Raw genomic sequence first — 19,603 nt, 5'->3', positions numbered from 1 at the left:
TGTAGCTGTCTTCTCAAGCTTTCTCACCTGAAACAAGCCTGTATAGCATGAAAAGACATGAAAAGAAATGTTCAGTGACCACTGTATAGCAATAAACATTTAGTACTAGTGGGCAATGCTGATCAGACTTCCGATAGTGCGGAGTTCGGCTGTAACAGGAAAGAAGTATTCAAAAACTCCTATTTTGCTTTGTACTCATTAAAATCTGCACTGAGGACTATATGAAATCTTAGTAACAGCTAAGCCTGTGTAGAAGACAGAAAAATGCATAGATTTATTAGTATCCTTAGGTTTTACTGGTTAGTCAATATCCATTTGGATAACACACTGGACAGTGCTTGTTGGAAAAATTCAACCCTTACCTTCTATTTTTACATTGTATGGACATCACTTCCCATACAGTAAAGAGCAATATATGGTACCCAGATCTAAAAGAATCTTTTGTTTGTGTTCAGCCCAACCTATACCCAACAGTTGGACTTCAGACTCCTGGAGAGGTGGTTGATGCCAATTTTGGACAGAGTCCTTTCGTTTTTGACATAGAAGACTACATTCGAGAGTGGAGAACTAAAATTCAGGCACAGATTGAGAGGTTTCCTGTTGCTGGTGACTGGCAGTCTATAATACAGAGGTAAGGTGTTTGTTGGGTCTTGATTTTATACAAGTCCACTTTTGCATGCTATTAATTACGTTCAGTTTCGACTACTTTTGTAGCTATAATGCCTTAGTGTAATGGTGGTAACCACCATTTTGGAATAAATATTATTAGGTAACTGCTTCACGTATGCTGCGACACGTACGCTAGTAATTCTCCACTGAAGTGTATAACAAAAGTATCCTAGAAATTGGTCAGAATCATTACCGACTAGGTTTTGGGATGGTAGAGTGGGATAAGGCACACACTTAGATTAGACCACTTACCTTTGTGTAGACCTTATGACCTAGATTTTTTTTGTCTGATTACCGTATTTTTCGCCGTATAAGACGCACTTTTTCTTCCCCAAAACTGGGGGGAAAAAGTCGGTGCATCTTATACGGCGAATACACCCCTATTGCGGCGGTCCCTGCGGCCATCAACGGCCGGGACCCGCGGCTAATACAGGACATCACCGATCGCGGTGATGCCCTGTATTAACCCTTCAGACGCGGCGATCAAAGCTAACCGCCGCATCTGAAGGGAAAGTGACACTAACCCGGATGTTCAGTCAGGCTGTTCGGGACCGCCGCAATTTCACCGCGGCGGTCCCGAACAGCCCGACTGAATAGCCGGGTTAGTGCTTACAGGACACCGGAAGGGACCTTACCTGCCTCCTCGGTGTCTTCTCCGTTCAGGGATCCCCTGTATGGCCGGCGCTCTCCTTCCTCGTCATCACGTCGTTGCGCACGTGCGTGGGCGTGCGTAACGACGTGATGTCGGCGACGGAGAGCAAGGATACCTGGCCGGCAGCAGAGACATTCCGGAGCGATGGGGACACGGCGACAGCGATGGAGCAACATCCAGGGCAGCGGTGACGGGTCCGGAGTGGCGGGGACACGTGAGTATTACCTCCTATGCAGTGGTCTTCAATCTGCGGACCTCCAGATGTTGCAAAACTATAACTCCCAGCATGCCTGGACAGCCAACGGCTGTCCGGGCATGCTGGGAGTTGTAGTTTTGCAACATCTGGAGGTCCACAGGTTGAAGACTACTATTGGGTTCAAAATCTTTATTTTTTTTTAGATTTTGCACCTATAAATTGGGTGCGTCTTATACCCCGGTGCGTCCTATAGGACGAAAAATACGGTATTTTATGTTAGCACATTATTAAAGGGGCTGCCATCTAACCTGAGCAGCATTTAACAGCTTTTAGAGCTGTTAAGGCAAGCCCCATGGACATAGGTGCGATAGACTGGAGCAGACCTATTTAGTTTTTATGGGAGAGTTTTCTAGGCATGCCCTGTGACCTGCTCAAAGATGGGGGCAGAGAGGGGGAGGCCGACCTCTGACCAATACCTATTGTAACCAGTCCGATCCTGAGCCTGTTAAAATAAAAACTTGACTAAAACCCTTTTAAATGTGTTGGTTCACACTCTGGCAAACATCTATGTTTTCCAGGGTAAGTTGATGTTGACTATACATTATAATGTAGCATTGCATTCAGCTATTCAAATAAAAAAATAAATGAATGACCTTTTAGTATATGAATGCGTCGAATCCACCAGAGCGAACTAATAGGGCATATGGATAGGCATTGTTGTTGTGAGGCAATACCCTTTAAATAAACATGATGTTGAAGAGAAACTTCTTCCTATAATGGATGTCCTTGTACGCTTTGTACTGTTAATGCTGGTATCCCCTAAGCAGTGATGACTTGGAAATGATTGCATGTGTGTGTTGACATACATGTGTATTTCTGTCTCTAGGTTTATGTAGGAGATTATTTAGGCGTAGGATGAGTTCACATCTATGCTGTCAATTCTGTCTTAGAAACAGAAAAGCTAAAAGAGTGCCAGATTCTTCATGCATTGGATACCACAGTCTCCCAACAGACCCCATTGACTTCTAATGAAGCCCATTGGGTGTTGCTATTGATGTGAAAGAATGATGCTACATGCTGTGCTGTTGTTTTTTTCAGTTAAATTTAGACGAATTTGTGACAATTACAAATTGTAGAAAGCTTATACTAAAGGGGTTAGAAGAATAAACATGCTTTACTCGCCTCCTTTGGTCCCCTCCCAGCTGCTGTGCTGACACTCCTGGTCCTAGACTAAAGGACTAGGAGCACTAAGTGGGCAGCTGTGGGGGACAGGAGGAGGCGAGTATACTGTAGCATGTTTTATAATTCTTATTCCACTCACAACCATAGAGCAAACTTTAGTTTTCCTGGACAACCCCCTTAACAATTATGTTTTTCTACCATTATTCTTTTTTATTTTTAGTGCAAGTTTACTATGATATATTTTTCTGTTTTTCATTCACTACGATTTAGTTACAGTAGCACCAATTTATCTTGGGATCACGTACATGAAGGAGTTGTATCTTGTGTAGACACCTGCTCCCTCTATTTTAATATTATTCAGTCTAAATCAATTCCTTCCACTGACTGACTTTTAGTTTTTTATACGCTTTAGTTGTTTAGTTCTTTTTATTTGTTTTATTTTTTTTTTTAATATATATATATATATATATATATATATATTATATGTTGTGGCTTTTTTTTAAGGGGGGGCAGAAAGGCAGGATAATTTTATTTTTAAAAGGTGCAGGCTGGGTGAGAAGCGTTATTAATTTCCCCTCACATAGCCATTTCCTTGCTGCCCTGGGTCCCCACTTATCTCTATTGCCCAGTCCTGTTTAGACACAGGAAATACCCGCTCAGCCAATCACTGCCTGAGGCAGGTCACAGACTGCGTGCGGCTAGGGATTGGCTCAGCAGGCATTTCCTGTGTGTCAAGATGATACTAGAAAATAGAGAACAGTGAGGTTGCAGAGCAACGATAGTACAGTCCCTGAGGAAATATTGCTTATTACATTCATATCTCCAGCCCTGTCCCCTTTTAAAATGTATCCCTACTAACTTATTGCACACCTCCAATCTCTAATCACCATCATGGCCTGGAAAGCCATTCAAAAGAAATCTGGTCTCTCCTTCCGGTATTGGAAGCCCCCAGAATTCCCTCAAGACTAGGAGAACAGGTTATATAGGGAGTAGCGGGAGAAAGGAATCACCTTGGTCTGACATCTTCTCTTACTTACATATAAGGACCTTGATGGTCGACTAGAAGATTATAACTTCTTATCACCTTCGGCCTTCACTATGAAAGGGTTCTTCATGACAGGCCAGGTAAATTTGGCAAAAGCGGTTCAGCTTAATAAAATGGATTAATTGTTCTTGATTGGTGAACTCCTCTATGGATCTCTATAGAAGCCTGCGTAAGGTTCTTCTGCCTAAAATGGAGGGGGGGGGGGGGGGGGTCTAATTGTGGAAGACAGATGAGAGGCCAAGGGATATGTAGTCAGATTCTGAAGGGCTGGACAACAGTACAACATACTATACTAGACAAATGGCCATAGGGCCATTGTTATTTGCCTCCCTTTCCCTCCATCCAAGATAGGTGAGTGCATTTCCCAAATTGTCAGAAACATGTGATTTGTTCTATGGATTGTGGAGTGGCTCTCCTACCCAGATTTTTTTGGTTTTGCGGTTTGGGACTTTGTTACATTATGGGGAGAGCTTTATTCACTGAACCCAATTTTAGAGTTATTTCATTATTGAGAGGACGAGGGAGACAGAGAATTAAAGGGTAGCTCCCACCATCTTTTTTTTATTTTTATTTAATTTTTTTCTGTCCCTGCCTATTGCCCATCTATCCCTAATCCCCTCCCTGCTTTTAATTATTTTAACTATTATTTTTTTTACTATATTAAAAATACCTTTTTGTCTGCCTGGTAGTGTGCTCACTACCAGGCAGACTTCCCCAGCAGGCACCACGTCACTGATGCCTGCTGGGGGGGGGGACTTCCACCCTTACTTCATCTATACAGGGTGCTGCCAGCTGTTTCACCACTACAATTCCCAGCTTGCCCTGACATCTATTGGCTGTCAGGGCATGCTGGGAGTTGCAGTGGTAAAACAGCTGGAGCCACCCTGTGTTGAAAACGATAAATGCTGCCGCGCTACCCCGTTCACCCCCCCCCGTGTTGAGAACAATAAATGCTGGCGAACTACCACGTTCCCTCCCCCCACCCCCCATTGTTAAAATCCCGTGCCCCGCTCTCCCCCCAACCCCCGTTTTAAATCATGATCCCCGCTCTCATATACATACTGCAGAGTCCGGCAGCGGTGGCAGCAGCAGCGGCTCCATGTGCGGAAGGTGGGGCCGGCGTGTCAGGCCAGGGAGCCAATGCGCTCGCTCTCACCTGTCTGATTGACAGGCAGGGAGCGAGAGAGCGCAGGCTGAATGAAAAAGGACCGATGCCCGGCCGCATCAGTCCTTTTTCAGGCGTGACGTCACGCCAGCCTGCAGCCGGCCACTAGGAGGGAGACCCCTAGTGGCCGGTTTTCAAACCTAAATTAGAACATGTTAATAAAAAAATTTAAAAAATTAAAATATATTATAGATATGTTGTAGTACATATGTACTACAACATATCAAAAAATAATGTTGATGACAGTGCCCATTTAAATACTTAATTCTCCCGTTATTGTTTCATACTAATGTGGTCGCTAAGTGATGTCTCTACAGCTCTGGCTAGTGCTGTCTATACTCGCCATATCCCAGGTTGTGGATTCATTAAAACACTTGCTATCCCTGAAGCATATTTAGTCCAAAGAAATAAAAACAAACAAATCAAAGATCTTAAAGCATAGCAAAGAATATATTCGGCACCACTACACAGATGGATCCCTTGCTGTAATCAAGCTGTTGGATCCTATACACCGAGACACACGCTGAACCCCTTCGGCATAAAGTGGTAGTGCTCACGATGCAACAGTAAAGTAAGGCGTATATGTACACATCCAAGAAGGAGAAGACGGAGCACATACCAGTAATGTTGATTGCCATTGTAACTTTATTTCATTTCTTCAGTACGAGGAATGTGGTGGATGGAGAGGGAGGGTGGACGAGATGCTAGAGGGGGAACGTCAGGCAACGGTCTGTGTCACGCGGGAATGCGCTTTATCAGGCCCTAGGGCCTGATGAAGCGCATTCCCGCGTGACACGGACCATTGCCTGACGTTCCCCCTCTAGCATCTCGTCCACCCTCCCTCTCCCTCCACCACATACCTCGTACTGAAGAAATGAAATAAAGTTACAATGGCAATCAACATTACTGGTATGTGCTCCGTCTTCTCCTTCTTGGATGTGTACAAATCAAAGATCTTATTACAGAACAGAGATGTGTTATTCTGTATTGCAGGACTCCAGCTCGGTTGCAAAGATTTATGGAACGATTGCGGGTATTATATCCTAGGGACTTAGGTTTTGTTTTTTGTCACAATTTATTCTCAATATTGGCTTCTATAGGCCCATACATTCGTCAGCTTTTCTCCTTTTGTTTCCCTCTGGCCCACTACCTTATTTGATCTTGTGAGTTGTTTGTTTTACTTATTTAATTCTATTGTACTGCACTCTATGGGTACTTGGGTTATCCTAGATTTATGTATCCATGCAGTGTATGTGATGTTGGGTTTTGTTTATTATTTTAAAACAAATATCCTGCCAGACAACGCCTTTAAATTCTCTGAATCTTAGTTGCCAAAAAAATCTCTAAGCACCTATTTTCTTAACCTGGCTATGTCTATGTGTATATCTTTTTATTTATTATTATTCTAATTTTTTACTCTTGTTTAGGATGGTGTCGTCTTATCTTGTACATCATGGCTACTGTTCTACAGCAGAGGCCTTTGCCAAGTCCACTGACCAGACTGTTCAGGAAGAACTTGCCTCCATTAAAAACAGACAGAGTAAGATGACATGTTTGTGTATTGCTTTTAGTGCGCACACGCTGTAGCACGACCTTCTGCGGAAGTATTCTGCTTTCTCACTATATATGTATGCCAGATCTGTGCTGAGTATTCTTGCATGCACATGTGATCAGACTATCTGCATCTTATCTGTACAACTGTTTTCTATGGACCTCTCTGATGTGGTTGAATGCCTTCATACAATAGCGAGCAGTAAAGCCAGATATTTATTAACCAAGGCGAGGTTCTGTGTAGAACCTGTATCAGTACTCATACACCTCATGCTTCATATCACTGAGGCCTTTTAGGGATAGGTAGATCATTAAAGATATACTCCGGTGAAAAAACTTTTTATTTATTTATTTTTTATATCAACTGGTGCCATGACGTTAAACAGATTTGTAAATTACTTCTATTTAAAAATCTTAATCCTTCCAGTACTTAACAGCTGCTGTATGCTCCAGAGGAAGTTCTTTTCTTTTTTGGATTTCTGTTCTGTCTTACCACAGTGCTCTCTGCTGACACCTCTGTCCATGTCAGGAACTGTCAAGAGTAGGTGAAAATCCCCATAGCAAACCTATCCTGCTCTGGACAGTTCCTGACATGGACAGAGGTGTCAGCAGAGAGCACTGTGGTCAGACTGGAAAGAATAAAAAAAAAAATAACTTCCTCTGGTGCAAACAGCAGTTGATAAGTACTGGAAGGATTACATTTTTTAAATAGAAGTAATTTACAAATCTGTTTAATTTTCTGGCACCAGTTGATTTAAAAAAAAAAAATAGTTTTTTTTCAGGGAGTACCCCCTTTTTTTATTTTAATTTTTTTATTAAAGTTTTATGAAATTATCACATTACATCTACATATGCAGCAGTATTGCAAGAGCGTACATTAGTTGCCAAAATATGTATCCTTGAGAGTCCATGCAATCCATATGTCAGAGTAACAAACAAACTTAGGTACACAGTGGTGCCATATACATATACATCACGTATAACCTATTCTAGTTATTTCAAAGGTTCTATGATGTTTCCTGAAATGTAGAAGAAGAAGAATTGATTTTGTACTCAGTAATATATGAATGAGAGAAAGGTTGCATTTCTCAAATGTTTAGTGAACGGTTATAGTGCAATGTCTGTGTGCCTCACTCAAACTGGAGTTTATATGTCTATACAGTGAGACGACGCTTTCCAACGTCTCCATCTTTTCTCAAAACGCTGTGTATTATGGGGCTCACTAGAGCTATTATACATACAATGCTATATAGGTCGCGATCAATTACGGGTAGGGGAGTTGAGTGTACAAAAAGCAAAACCGATTGCGGCGACCAGGGGGTATTCATCCCCAAGACACTCTTCAACAAATTCGCACAAGCCACCCAAAATGGTTGGACAGAGGGACAGGTCCATAGTATGTGATATAATGTTCCCCTACAGCCACATCCCCGCCAGCATTTATCTGACGTCGACAGGTATATCATGGCCAGCTTATCTGGAGTGTAGTACCATCCTAGGATTGTTTTAAAAGCTGACTCCACATGGGAGGAGCATTGTAGGGCTTTGTGAATTTGGTGGAATGCTTGTTTCCACTCCGACATAGAGGGGGATATGTGGAGTTCCGTTTCCCACAGTCTCAAGGGATATGGTTTAGATTCTAGCTTGGTTTGTAATAGGGCAGTATTTATTGGTTTCAGTCCCTTGCGGGGAGAGGATAGGAGATGCATAGCGGAACTATCTGGGTCCCCTTGAGCAGGGGCTAAGCAGTAGAAAAAGTGTCTGAGTTGAAGGAATTTATAAAAATTCCACGTGGGAAGACCATATTTCTGAGTTAACTCAGAGTAAGGCATTAACACCCCGTCCGTCAGTAGATGCTTAATTTGGGTAGCTCCCTTCAAAATCCAAAGGGATAAATCCATATTTGGGATCTGAGCTTGAATAAATGTAAGCGGAAGGTCTCGTTTAAGCATTGGTATTGGGTTGGTTGTGTGGTTAATAAAAAAAGACCCATGCCATATAGGACGCCTTAACCATAGGGTTTGTTAGTGGGGGTGTCAGTGTATTCCAAAATTGGGCATACAACAAATCCCTTACCGTAAATGGAGTCACTGAAAAATTCTCAATGATGGGAGTACCCCTTTAAGTTAGACTTTGTTTATAGTGCAGGTATAGCGCTGTACACCGCAATCAGTACTATATTATACTACTGTGGGACTTTGGAATCATCTTTTGCCTGTAAATTGTATCTTTGTTTTATTTACAGGGATTCAGAAACTGGTGCTGGCAGGAAGAATGGGAGAAGCTATTGAAACCACTCAGCAGTTATACCCCAACCTGCTAGAGAGGAATCCCAATCTTTTCTTTACCCTAAAGTGAGTGTCCAATGCAATCAGAAAGGAGGAGACATGTAATATTGGCAATGTTAAACTAGTAATGCTGGGTTTACGCTGCTTTTTTAACATGCGTTTTTTTGTTTTATTGCTGAACACATTGAGCAACATTGGAGTTTACCAATTAAAACAAAAAACACAATGTAAACATGGCTTAAATTGTGTGCCTGGGAATGACCTTTACATTATGGTCACGCAAACAGCTAAAACCAAATCCCACAGCATACACATATTCAAAAGATGACCTGTAAGACCTGTATGAACGCTGACAAGGTGACAACTCCTGGCTGGCACCATTCACATCACATTTTCGGGCTGTGTAACTAGTAGACTGTTCTATTAAAGTCAATGGGGGAGATCTATCAAAACCTGTGCAGAGGAAAAACTCCCCAGTTGCCCATAGCAACCAATCAGCTTTCTTCTTTCATTTTTGACAAGGCCTCTGCAAAGTGAAAGCAGCGAGCTGATTGGTTGCTATGGGCAACTGGGGAATTTTTCCTCTGGACAGGTTTTGACATATCTCCCCCAATGAGTCCGCCTTTTGTATATTTTGAAATACCTTTTTTTGCTGGCATTGTGACATATACCAGCAGCATAGCCCAAAAAAGTTTAGTTTTCAGGCTACATGCCATATATTCCTTTTCATGTCAGTGTTTTTTTGTTTTTTACCAGGCGCATGTTGAGGTTGGCCATATGGGCATAAGTGAAATCCAATCCTGAAGAACTGTTGTGAATAATTTTCAGTCTGTATGGATGTATTGACGCCTTATTTCTCTTTTCAGAGTTAGGCAATTCATAGAAATGGTGAACGGGACCGACAGTGAAGTGAGATGTCTGGGAGGTCGCAGTCCTAAGTCACAAGACAGTTATTCCGGTAGGCCATTGGGAAATGTGAGCCAGTCCTATGTCTATCCACAGACTTTACAAACAGCTGCCCTGCTGGGACTTTCTCTGGGCTTCAGAAGGACTTTTTGCAAACATCAGTATTAGAGATGCTTATATTTCCATATACTATGACTCTCTCAGTTCATACACACAGTTTGCTCTCTTACAACAAGAAACCAAAAGGATTCTGAATTTAGCTTTATGTCTGAAGGTTTAGCTTTTTATCTGAGGCTGAAGCTGTGATATAGCTATAGTGCAGTGTTTCCCAACCAGGGCACCTCCAGCTGTTGCAAAACTACAACTCCCAGCATGCCCGGACAGCCTTTGGCTGCCCGGGCATGCTGGGAGTTGTAGTTTTGCAACAGCTGGAGGCACCCCGGTTGGGAAACAGTGCTATAGTGTGTAGCCACAGAATGACCAAACAGGGACCCTAGTCATGTTGTGGAAAGTTTGTCACTTTAACCCCTTAACGACGCAGGACTTAAATGTACGACCTGCTAAGGTGGTACTCAATGCACCAGGATGTACATTTACGTCCTAAACATAACCGCGAGCTTCAGAGCGATGCTCGGGTCATGCGCGGCAGGTCCCGGCTGCTGTTAGCCGCCAGAGACCCGCTGGTAATGGCTGACATCCACGATCACGCGGATGTCCGCCATTAATTCCTCAGATGCCGTGATCAATACAGATCACGGCATCTGCAGAAGTGCGGTACTTAATGTGGACGATCGGATCGCCCGCAGCCCTGCCGCGGCGATCCGATCATCTGTAATGGCGGACGGAGGTCCCCTCACCTGCCTCCGTCCGTCTTCAGGGGTCTTCTGCTCTGGTCTGAGATTGAACAGACCAGAGCAGAAGATCACCGATAATACTGATCAGTGCTATACCCTATGCATAGCACTGAACAGTATTAGCAATCAAATGATTGCTATAAATAATCCCCTATAGGGACTATTAAAGTGTAAAAATAAAAGTAAAATAAATGTGAAAAATCCTTTCCCCCAAAAAAAATTTACATTGTCATGTTTTCCCCCATTTTACCCCGCAAAAAGTGTAAAAAAAGAAAAAAAAAAAATATTTTTTTTTTTACAAACATATTTGGTATCGCCGCGTGCGTAAATATCCAAACTATTAAAATATAATGTTAATTATCCTATATGGTGAACGGCGTGAATGTAAAGAAAAAAGTCCAAAATTGCTGCTTTTTTATAACCTTTTATTCCCCCCAAAAATGTATAAAAAATGTATTAAAAGTTTTATATATGCAAATGTGGTATCAAAAAAAATTACAGATCACGGCGCAAAAAATGAGCCCTCATACCACCGCTTATACGGAAAAATGAAAAAGTTATAGGTCAGCAAATTAGGGATTTTAAATGCACTAATTTGGTTAAAAAGTTTGCAATTTTTAAGCGGTATAACAATAGAAAAGTATGCAATCTTGGGTATCATTTTAATTGTATTGACCCACAGAATAAAATGTCTGTTTTACCATAAAGTGTACAGCATGAAAACAAAACCTTCCAAAATTAGCAAAATTGTGGTTTTCTTATCAATTTCCCCACACAAATAGTATTTTTTGGGTTGCGCCATACATTTTATGGTAAAATGAGTGATGTCATTACAAACAACAACTTGTCGTGCAAAAAACAAGCCCTCATACTAAAAAAATAGAATTGTCTGAGTCCTTAAGGCCCAAATGGGCTGAGTCCTTAAGGGGTTAAAGAACTGAAACTCAAGTAAATAGGTTAGATTTGAAAAACAGATAATTTTCTTCCAGAAATTGTAATATTCCTCGTCATGTACAAAAGTGGTGCATTTCCGGTTATAAAGTAGTTTTACAGTTTGCAGGCAAGAAAATCAGTCCTCAACTTGCTACCACCAAAGGGAGAACCCAAACCTGTTAGCAGCCTACACATAATAACACTCATTAATGGGGATTTTCCACAACAAAGTGATAAAATATTGCTAGGATCTGCCATTATGGAAGTCAGAGCGCGAAGGGCCCACAGAGCTACACACCATCCAAGGAAGACATCTGGTTCTCAGTGCTTGTAGTCCTTTTCTTCTCATGATCGGTGCTGTCCTGAAGTTTGAGCGATCATAATATTTTCGCAAACTTCCGTAACTTTTTAAGATGCGAGTACCCCGTTTAATGGTTCTTTTCTATTTTATGTTCATATTTATTCTTATATGTATTGTCACGTTTAAGAGTATATTCACTTAGGGGAGTATTGCCGTTTCCAAAAATTACATTGTTACCACACCACAAAAAAAAGTGCCAAATTGCATGTAATATTTTATGCAGCTTGTTTGTCATTTTGGCCATCAGTGGAATACAGTGGTCCCTCAACATACGATGGTAATTCGTTCCAAACGACCCATCGTTTGTCGGATCCATCATATGTTGAGGGATTCGTGCAATGTAAAAAGTGCATTTAATACTCACCTGTCCCCACCGCTCCGGACCGTGTCCTCACCGCTCCCGATGCTGTCCAAGGGGCTCCCGATGCTGTCCCGCTGCTCCGGCGTCTTCTTCATGATCCTCCGGCTTCTTCCGCATCTTCTGCAGGGTCCGGGCCTCGCTTTCTGGTGACGTAATTACGTTGGTGCACCGGGACGGCGTGCGCATGACGTAATAACGACGCCGGAAAGCGAGGCCCGGACCCCCGAGAAGATGCGGAGGATCGCGAAGTGGACCCGGAGCAGCGGCGATAGGTAAGTGAACCTGCCAGGGATGCTTAAACTGCTATCTGACAGCAGCTTAAGCATTTTGCGCTGTCAGATAGCAGTTAATGCGATGGCCCCGACATATAAAAGCATCGTATGTCGATTTGATCATATGTCGGGGCCATCTCTTATCGGGGGGTTACTGTAAATGATAGTAAAAGCTTTAGATTTCTCCGGTGCGGCAGTAATGTTGGGGCTCTCCCCTGCTTTATTTCTTACAGCTTATTGCAGTCTGTGTAATGATGAATTCCTGTACATTATGGTGGATCCATTTTCCAAGTTGGAGAAAGTTCATGATAGTCGGAGTCTTCAAATCCTTTCTAGCATGTATTGAATAGTTCTGCTATTTAAAGGGGTATTCTGGCTTTATACATCTTATCCCCTACCCAAAGGATAGGGGATAAGATATATGATCGCAGGGGTCCCACTACTGGGGACCCCCGCAATCTCGGCGCAGCCCCTGGCAATCTGTGCCGGGCGCTGCCTCTGAGATGGGGACTTTAGGTCACGGCCACGCCCCCTAGTGATGTCACACCACACCCCTCCATTCATGTCTATGGGAGGGGGCGTGACAGCCGTCATGCCCCCTCCCATAGACATAAATGGAGGGGCGTGGTGTGATGTCACCTCCCGTCCACGTCTCGGAGGCAGCGCCCGCCACAGGTTGCCGGGGGCTGCACAGAGATTGCAAGGGTCCCCATTGGTGGGACCTCTGCAATCATACATCTTATCTACTGTCCTTTGGGTAGGGGATAAGATGTATAAAGCTGGAATACCCCTTTTAACAGTGTTTTTGTTTTTACTTCTGTACTGCACTTAAAGGGGTACTCTGATGGAAAACATTATTAATATAATTTTTTAATCAACTGGTGCCAGAAAGTTAAACAGATTTGTATATTACTTCTATTAAAAAATCTTAATCCTTCCAGTACTTCTTAGCGGCTGTATGCTACAGGGGAAATTCTTTTCTTTTTGAATTTCTTTTTTGTCTTGTCCACAGTGCTCTCTGCTGACACCTGATGCCCGTATCAGGAACTGTCCAGAGCAGGAGAAAATCCCCATAGCAAACCTACGCTGGACAGTTCCTGAAACAGACAGAGGTGTCAGCAGAGAGCAGTGTGGACAAGACAAAAAAGAAATTCATACAGCTTCTAAGAAGTACTGAAAGGATTAAGATTTTTAAATAGAAGTTACAAATCTGTGTTAACTTTCTGGCACCAGTTCATTTAAAAAAATTAAAAAAAGAAAGTTTTCCACCGGAGTACCCCTTTAAAGCCTTGGTTTCTTTTCTCCTCAGGTTCGGATAGCAATTGCAGTAATGGTGTAATATCAAACAAAAGTCACCAGTCCCACAGTCGTAGTAAACACCAGCCTTCCAGCCTTAATGTAACAGAACTGAACAGTATAAACATGACTATGTCACAGCAAATTAACAGCTACACCAGGTACGGCGTTCATGCTGCGAGTAAGCAGTCTATCTGATGGCAAGCGTTTCCTGAGATCTGTCTGCTTGGATCTGTGCAGCGAGTACAGAGCAGCCTGCTTTATGACTGGTCTCTCACTGCAGCATAATGATGATACTGCAGCTCAGGGGGGGTGATGGTGGCTCGCGCTCAGAATACTGATATGGTCTGATGCATAGAAACCTGACTGGCCTCTAGGTTAATTCTGAATAAAGAGGATTGGTCATTAAGATCGGTCATGTCCCCAAATGAATAAAACTGGCAGCGTACACTAATTCCTTCCTAATCCCAGATGACTGTTTTTCTTTCTGTGTCCTTCTCCAGTAGGACTCATTATATTTGGTGCCAGTACGTTAATTGATGAAAACAGTATTAAACTGGGACGACTCCACTGTCTTTGGTCAAAGAGGTATGGACTTTAGCTGCTTTGTCAATGTCCAGGCAATGTCAGGGGGACTTTAGCAGCACAATGTTGCAGGATCTGATGAGGTCCCCCACCCTGCCTTCTGGAAGCAGAGGCGATCCCGAAACCATCAGACACAGGATCCCCTCAGTACTGCTGTCAGAAGGTAGTTGTAAGTCTGTATACATCACAATTGGCCATGTTCATTGGAGCAACTCACGTTCACCCATTTCTGACATTGGACTGTGGAGACTGCCTTGTTGTTGTTTCATTAATTTATTGACCCCTTAATGGCACAGGACATAAATGTACGTCCTGGTACTTAAAGGGGTACTCCGGCGGAAAACCTCTTTTTTATTTATTTTATTAAATCACTGGTGCCAGAAAGTTAAACAGATTTGTAAATCTTAATCCTTCAGGTACTTATTATCTGCTGAAAACTACAGAGGTAATGCTTTTCTTTTTGGAACACAGTGCTCTCTGCTGACATCTCTGTCCATTTTAGGAACTGTCCAGAGCAGCATGTGTTTTCTATGGGCATTTTCTCTTACTCAGTTCTCCTGCCCAGTTGTTAAAATGGACAGAGGTGTCAGCAGAGAGCACTGTGCTCGTGATGTCAGCAGAAAGCTTTGTGTTCCAAAAAGGAAAGAATTTCCTCTGTAGTATTCAGCAGCTAATAAGTACTGGAAGGATTAAGATTTTCTAATAGAAGTAATTTACAAATCTATTTAACTTTCTGGCACTAGTTGATTTGAAAAAAATAAATAAAAAATAAAAAAGTTTTCCACCGGAGTACCCCTTTAATGCACCAGGATGTACATTTACTTCCTGTACATGACGCGAGCACTGGAGCAGTGCTCGCATCATTCATGGCAGGTCCTAGCTGCTATCAGCAGCTTGGAACCCGCCAGTAAAGGTGTGCTGATGTCCACTGTTAACCCCTCAGATGCCGTGATCAATACACATCACGGCATCTGCGGCAATGCGGGTATTTGAATGGATGATTTGATCACCCCGGGGCGATCCGGTCATCCAACATTGCAGCTGGAGGTCCCCTCACCTGCTCCGACCGTCACCCAGGGTCTTCTTGTCTGGTCTGGTCTGGCATCTAGCAGACCAGAGAAGTAGATCACCAATAACACTGATCAGTGCTATGCCTACGCAAAAAAATGTAAGTACAATAATAGAAAAGTATGTAACCATGGGTATCACTTTAATCGTATTGACTCACAGAAAACGTGTCGTTTCTACGGTAAAGTGTACAGCGTGAAAACGAAACCTTCCAAAATTTGCAAAATTGCGGTTCTCTTTTCAATTTTTCTGACACAAATAATTTTTGCTTGTTCCAGTAATAGTAAAATGAGTGATGTCATTACAAAGTACAATTGATCGCGCAAAAAACAAGCCTTCACAATGGGTCTGTGGATGGAGAAATAAGTTATGATTTTTAGACGGTGAGGAGTTAAAAACGAGAATTCAAGAATAAAATTGGCTGTGTCCTTAAGGCCAAAATAGGCTATGCCCTTAAGGGGTTAACATACTAAGCACGAAGGATAATGGGGGTCCTACTGTCGGACTAGGTACAAAAAATACGTGTGGAGCTTGTTATTTAACCTCTTCAGGACGCAGGGCGTATGGATACACCCTGCATTCCGAGTCCTTAAGGACGCAGGGCGTATCCATACGCCCGTGGGAATTCCGCTCCCCACCACTAGCCGGTTGGGGACCGGAGCCGGATGCCTGAGAAATCGTTTAGCAGGCATCGCAGCATATCGCCCAGGGGGGTCATTATGTCCCCTCATGTCGGCGATGGTCGCAGATCGCTGGACAACTCAGCCCAGCGATCTGCGGCGATTCCGGGTCAATCGGGTCTCCAGTGACCCGGTGACCCGGAATTACTGGCTGAGCCATAGCCAGCAGGGGTGAGGTGGCACCTCACGATCGCCCTGATTCGTCGGCCGGTTTACCGGCCGACCAATCAGGGCACCTGCTGCGGGTGTCACTCCCGCAACCCGCTCCGCCCCTCTTCTGGAGGACGTGAGCGGGTGCGGGACGTGGACCCCGACAGCTGGGGACCCCGATCCCCGGCATCCCTGTTGGGATCGGGGCCCCAGGAGCGGCGGCGGCGAGGGACTGACCTGTGTCCCGGAGCAGCAGTTGGAGGTGATTGACAGCCTCCTGCTGTTGCTTAGCAACAGCTCCCAGCAGCAAAAAGGGCATGCTGGGAGCTGTAGTTATGCAACAGCAGGAGGCAGACCACCACAACTCCCAGCATTCCCTTATGGGCATGCTGGGACTTATAGTTTTGCAACAGCTGGAGGCACATTTTTTTCTATGGAAAAGTGTACCTTCAGCTGTTGTATAACTACAACTCCCAGCTTGCACAAACAGCTAAGGTGCATGCTGGGAGTTATAGTGGTGCATCTGCTGGTTGCATAACTACAGCTCCCAGCATGCCAGTTGGCTGTCGGTGACTGCTGAGAGTTGTAGTTTTGCAACAGCTGAAGGTACACTGGTTGTGAAACTCAGTTTTTTTTTACCTAACTCAGTGTTTCACGACAGGTGTGCCTCCAGCTGTTTCAAACTACAACTCCCAGCATGCACCGTATATGCTGGGAGTTGTAGTTTTGCAACAGCTGGAGGCACACTGGTTGTGAAACACTGAGTCCGGTCACAAACTCAGTGATACATAACCAGTGTGCCTACAGCTGTTGCAAAACTAAAACTCTCAGCATGTACAGTCTGTCAGCGCATGCTGGGAGTTGTAGTTTTGCAACAGCTGGATGTTCCCCCCCCAATGTGAACATACAGGGTACACTCACATGAGCGGAGGTTTACAGTAAGTATCCGGCTGCAAGTTTGAGCTGCGGCAAATTTTCTGCCGCAGCTCAAACTGCCAGCGAGAAACTACTGTGAACCCCCGCTCGTGTGACTGTACCCTAAAAACACTACACTACACTACACTAACACACAATAAAATAAAAAGTAAAAAACACTACATATACACATACCCCTACACAGCCCCCCTCCCCTCCCCAATAAAAATGAAAAACGTCTGGTACGCCACTGTTTCCAAAACGGAGCCTCCAGCTGTTGCAAAACAACTACTCCCAGTATTGCCAGACAGCCACTGACTGTCCAGGCATGCTGGGAGTTTTACAACAGCTGGAGGCACCCTGTTTGGGAATCACTGGCGTAGAATTCCCCTATGTCCACCCCTATGCAAGTCCCTAATTTAGGCCTCAAATGCGCATGGCGCTCTCACTTTGGAGCCCTGTCGTATTTCAAGTCAACAGTTTAGGGCCACATATGGGGTAACGCCGTACTCGGGAGAAATTGTGTTACAAATTTTAGGGGGTATTTTCTGCTTTTACCCTTTTTTTACATATGCAAAAGTCGTGAAACACCTGTGGGGTATAAAGGTTCACTTAACCCCTTGTTACATTCCCCGAGGGGTCTAGTTTCCAAAATAGTATGCCATGTGTTTTTTTTTTTTTTTTTTTGCTGTCCTGGCACCATAGGGGCTTCCTAAATGCGGCATGCCCCCAGAGCAAAATTTGCTTCCAAAAAGCCAAATGTGATTACTCCTCTTCTGAGACCTGTAGTGCGCCAGGTGTTTTTTATGGGGTGTTTTCTTAATCGGGAGAAATTGGGCTTCAAATTTTGGGGGGTGTTTTCTGCTTTTACCCTTTTTTAAAATGTAAAATATTTGGGAAAACAAGCATTTTAGGTAAAAAAATTTTTTTTTTTACATATGCAAAAGTCATGAAACACCTGTGGGGTATTAAGGCTCACTTTATCCCTTGTTATGTTCCCCGAGGGAACATTTGTAGTTTCCAAAATGGTATGCCATGTGTTTTTTGTTTTTTTTGCTGTTTTGACACCCTAGGGGCTTCCTAAATGCAACATGCCCCCCAAGAACCATTTCAGAAAAATGTTCTCTCCAAAATCCCCTTGTCGCTCCTTCCCTTCTGAGCCCTCTACTGCGCCCGCCGAACAATTAACAGACATATGAGGTATGTGCTTACTCGAGAGAAATTGGGTTTCAAATACAAGTAAAATTTTTCTCCTTTTACCACTTGCAAAAATTCACAAATTGGGTCTACAAGAACATGCGAGTGTAAAAAATGAAGATTGTGAATTTTCTCCTTCACTTTGCTGCTATTCCTGTGAAACCCCTAAAGGATTAAAACGCTGACTGAATGTCATTTTGAATACTTTGGGGGGTGCAGTTTTTATAATGGGGTCATTTGTGGAGTATTTCTAATATCAAGACCCTTCAAACCTGAACTGGTCACTGAAAAATATCGAGTTTGAAAATTTTGTGAAAAATTGGAAAATTGCTGCTGAACTTTGAAGCCCTATGGTGTCTTCCAAAAGTAAAAACTCATCAATTTTATGATGCAAACATAAAGTAGACATATTGTATATGTGAACCAAAAAAAATTTTGAATATCCATTTTCCTTACAAGCAGAAAGCTTCAAAGTTAGAAAAATGCAAAATTTTCATTTTTTTCAACAAATTTTGGGATTTTTCACCAAGAAAGGATGCAAGTTACCATAAAATGTTACCACTATGTTAAAGTAGAATATGTCACGAAAAAACAGTCTCGGAATCAGAATGATATGTAAAAGCATTCCAGAGTTATTAATGTTTAAAGTGACAGTGGTCAGAATTGCAAAAAACGGCCGAGTCCTTAAGGTGAAAAAGGGCTCCGTCCTTAAGGGGTTAAGTGGTGTGTGGTAGGTCAGAATAAGGCTGGACCAGAAAATACTCTGATGGACAATTATGGACTAATATTTGTATATATTGCTTGTACTATTGTAATGTTTTTTATTTTTAAATAAAAGATCTACAGAAAAAAAACAACTACATGTTCTGGAATCGGGGGCCAGAAAGGAAATAATGTGCGCTGCTAGTTTAATTTAATTGGGGACATGACTGGTTCTTCTCTAAATCTGGCAATAGGCCCGATATGAAGCCACGTGCTTTCTGACCAACAAACTGTGTTTTAGTAATTTCCAATTATGTTTCTTCTTTTCCCCCCGTGGAAAACCATCCTTTGTGCTTTTATTATGCATTTATCACAAGCAACGGACAAAAGTTTTAGCGCAGAAAGGATAAATGCAGTGACTGGGCACATTTTTCTTATATGGCCATTAAGTCACACTGAAGACCTATACATTTATATGAAAGACATGGAGTGTGGGATCAGGCTGTGATGCTCTCTTTATCTTTCACAAAAAATAATATCTTCTTGTTATGCTGGGATTACACAATTGTTTATGT

At 43.0% G+C, this 19,603-nt stretch overlaps 1 protein-coding gene across 2 annotated transcripts in view; it reads left to right on the top strand.

The window, feature by feature from the left end:
- Window positions 1-19,603, top strand: part of RANBP9 (RAN binding protein 9) — an 87,926-nt gene that overhangs the window by 53,806 nt on the left and 14,517 nt on the right. For both annotated transcript variants that reach the window (XM_056521193.1, XM_056521192.1), the window contains exons 6-10: window positions 456-631; window positions 6,337-6,449; window positions 8,706-8,814; window positions 9,615-9,706; window positions 13,745-13,892. In XM_056521193.1, the coding sequence (XP_056377168.1) occupies window positions 456-631; window positions 6,337-6,449; window positions 8,706-8,814; window positions 9,615-9,706; window positions 13,745-13,892 (638 nt within the window). The remainder of the gene's footprint in view (window positions 1-455; window positions 632-6,336; window positions 6,450-8,705; window positions 8,815-9,614; window positions 9,707-13,744; window positions 13,893-19,603) is intronic.

The sequence above is a fragment of the Hyla sarda genome, chromosome 5 (assembly GCF_029499605.1).
Source record: "Hyla sarda isolate aHylSar1 chromosome 5, aHylSar1.hap1, whole genome shotgun sequence".
In the NCBI taxonomy this organism is placed as follows: domain Eukaryota; kingdom Metazoa; phylum Chordata; class Amphibia; order Anura; family Hylidae; genus Hyla; species Hyla sarda.
This window is presented reverse-complemented; position numbering and strand designations above follow the sequence as displayed.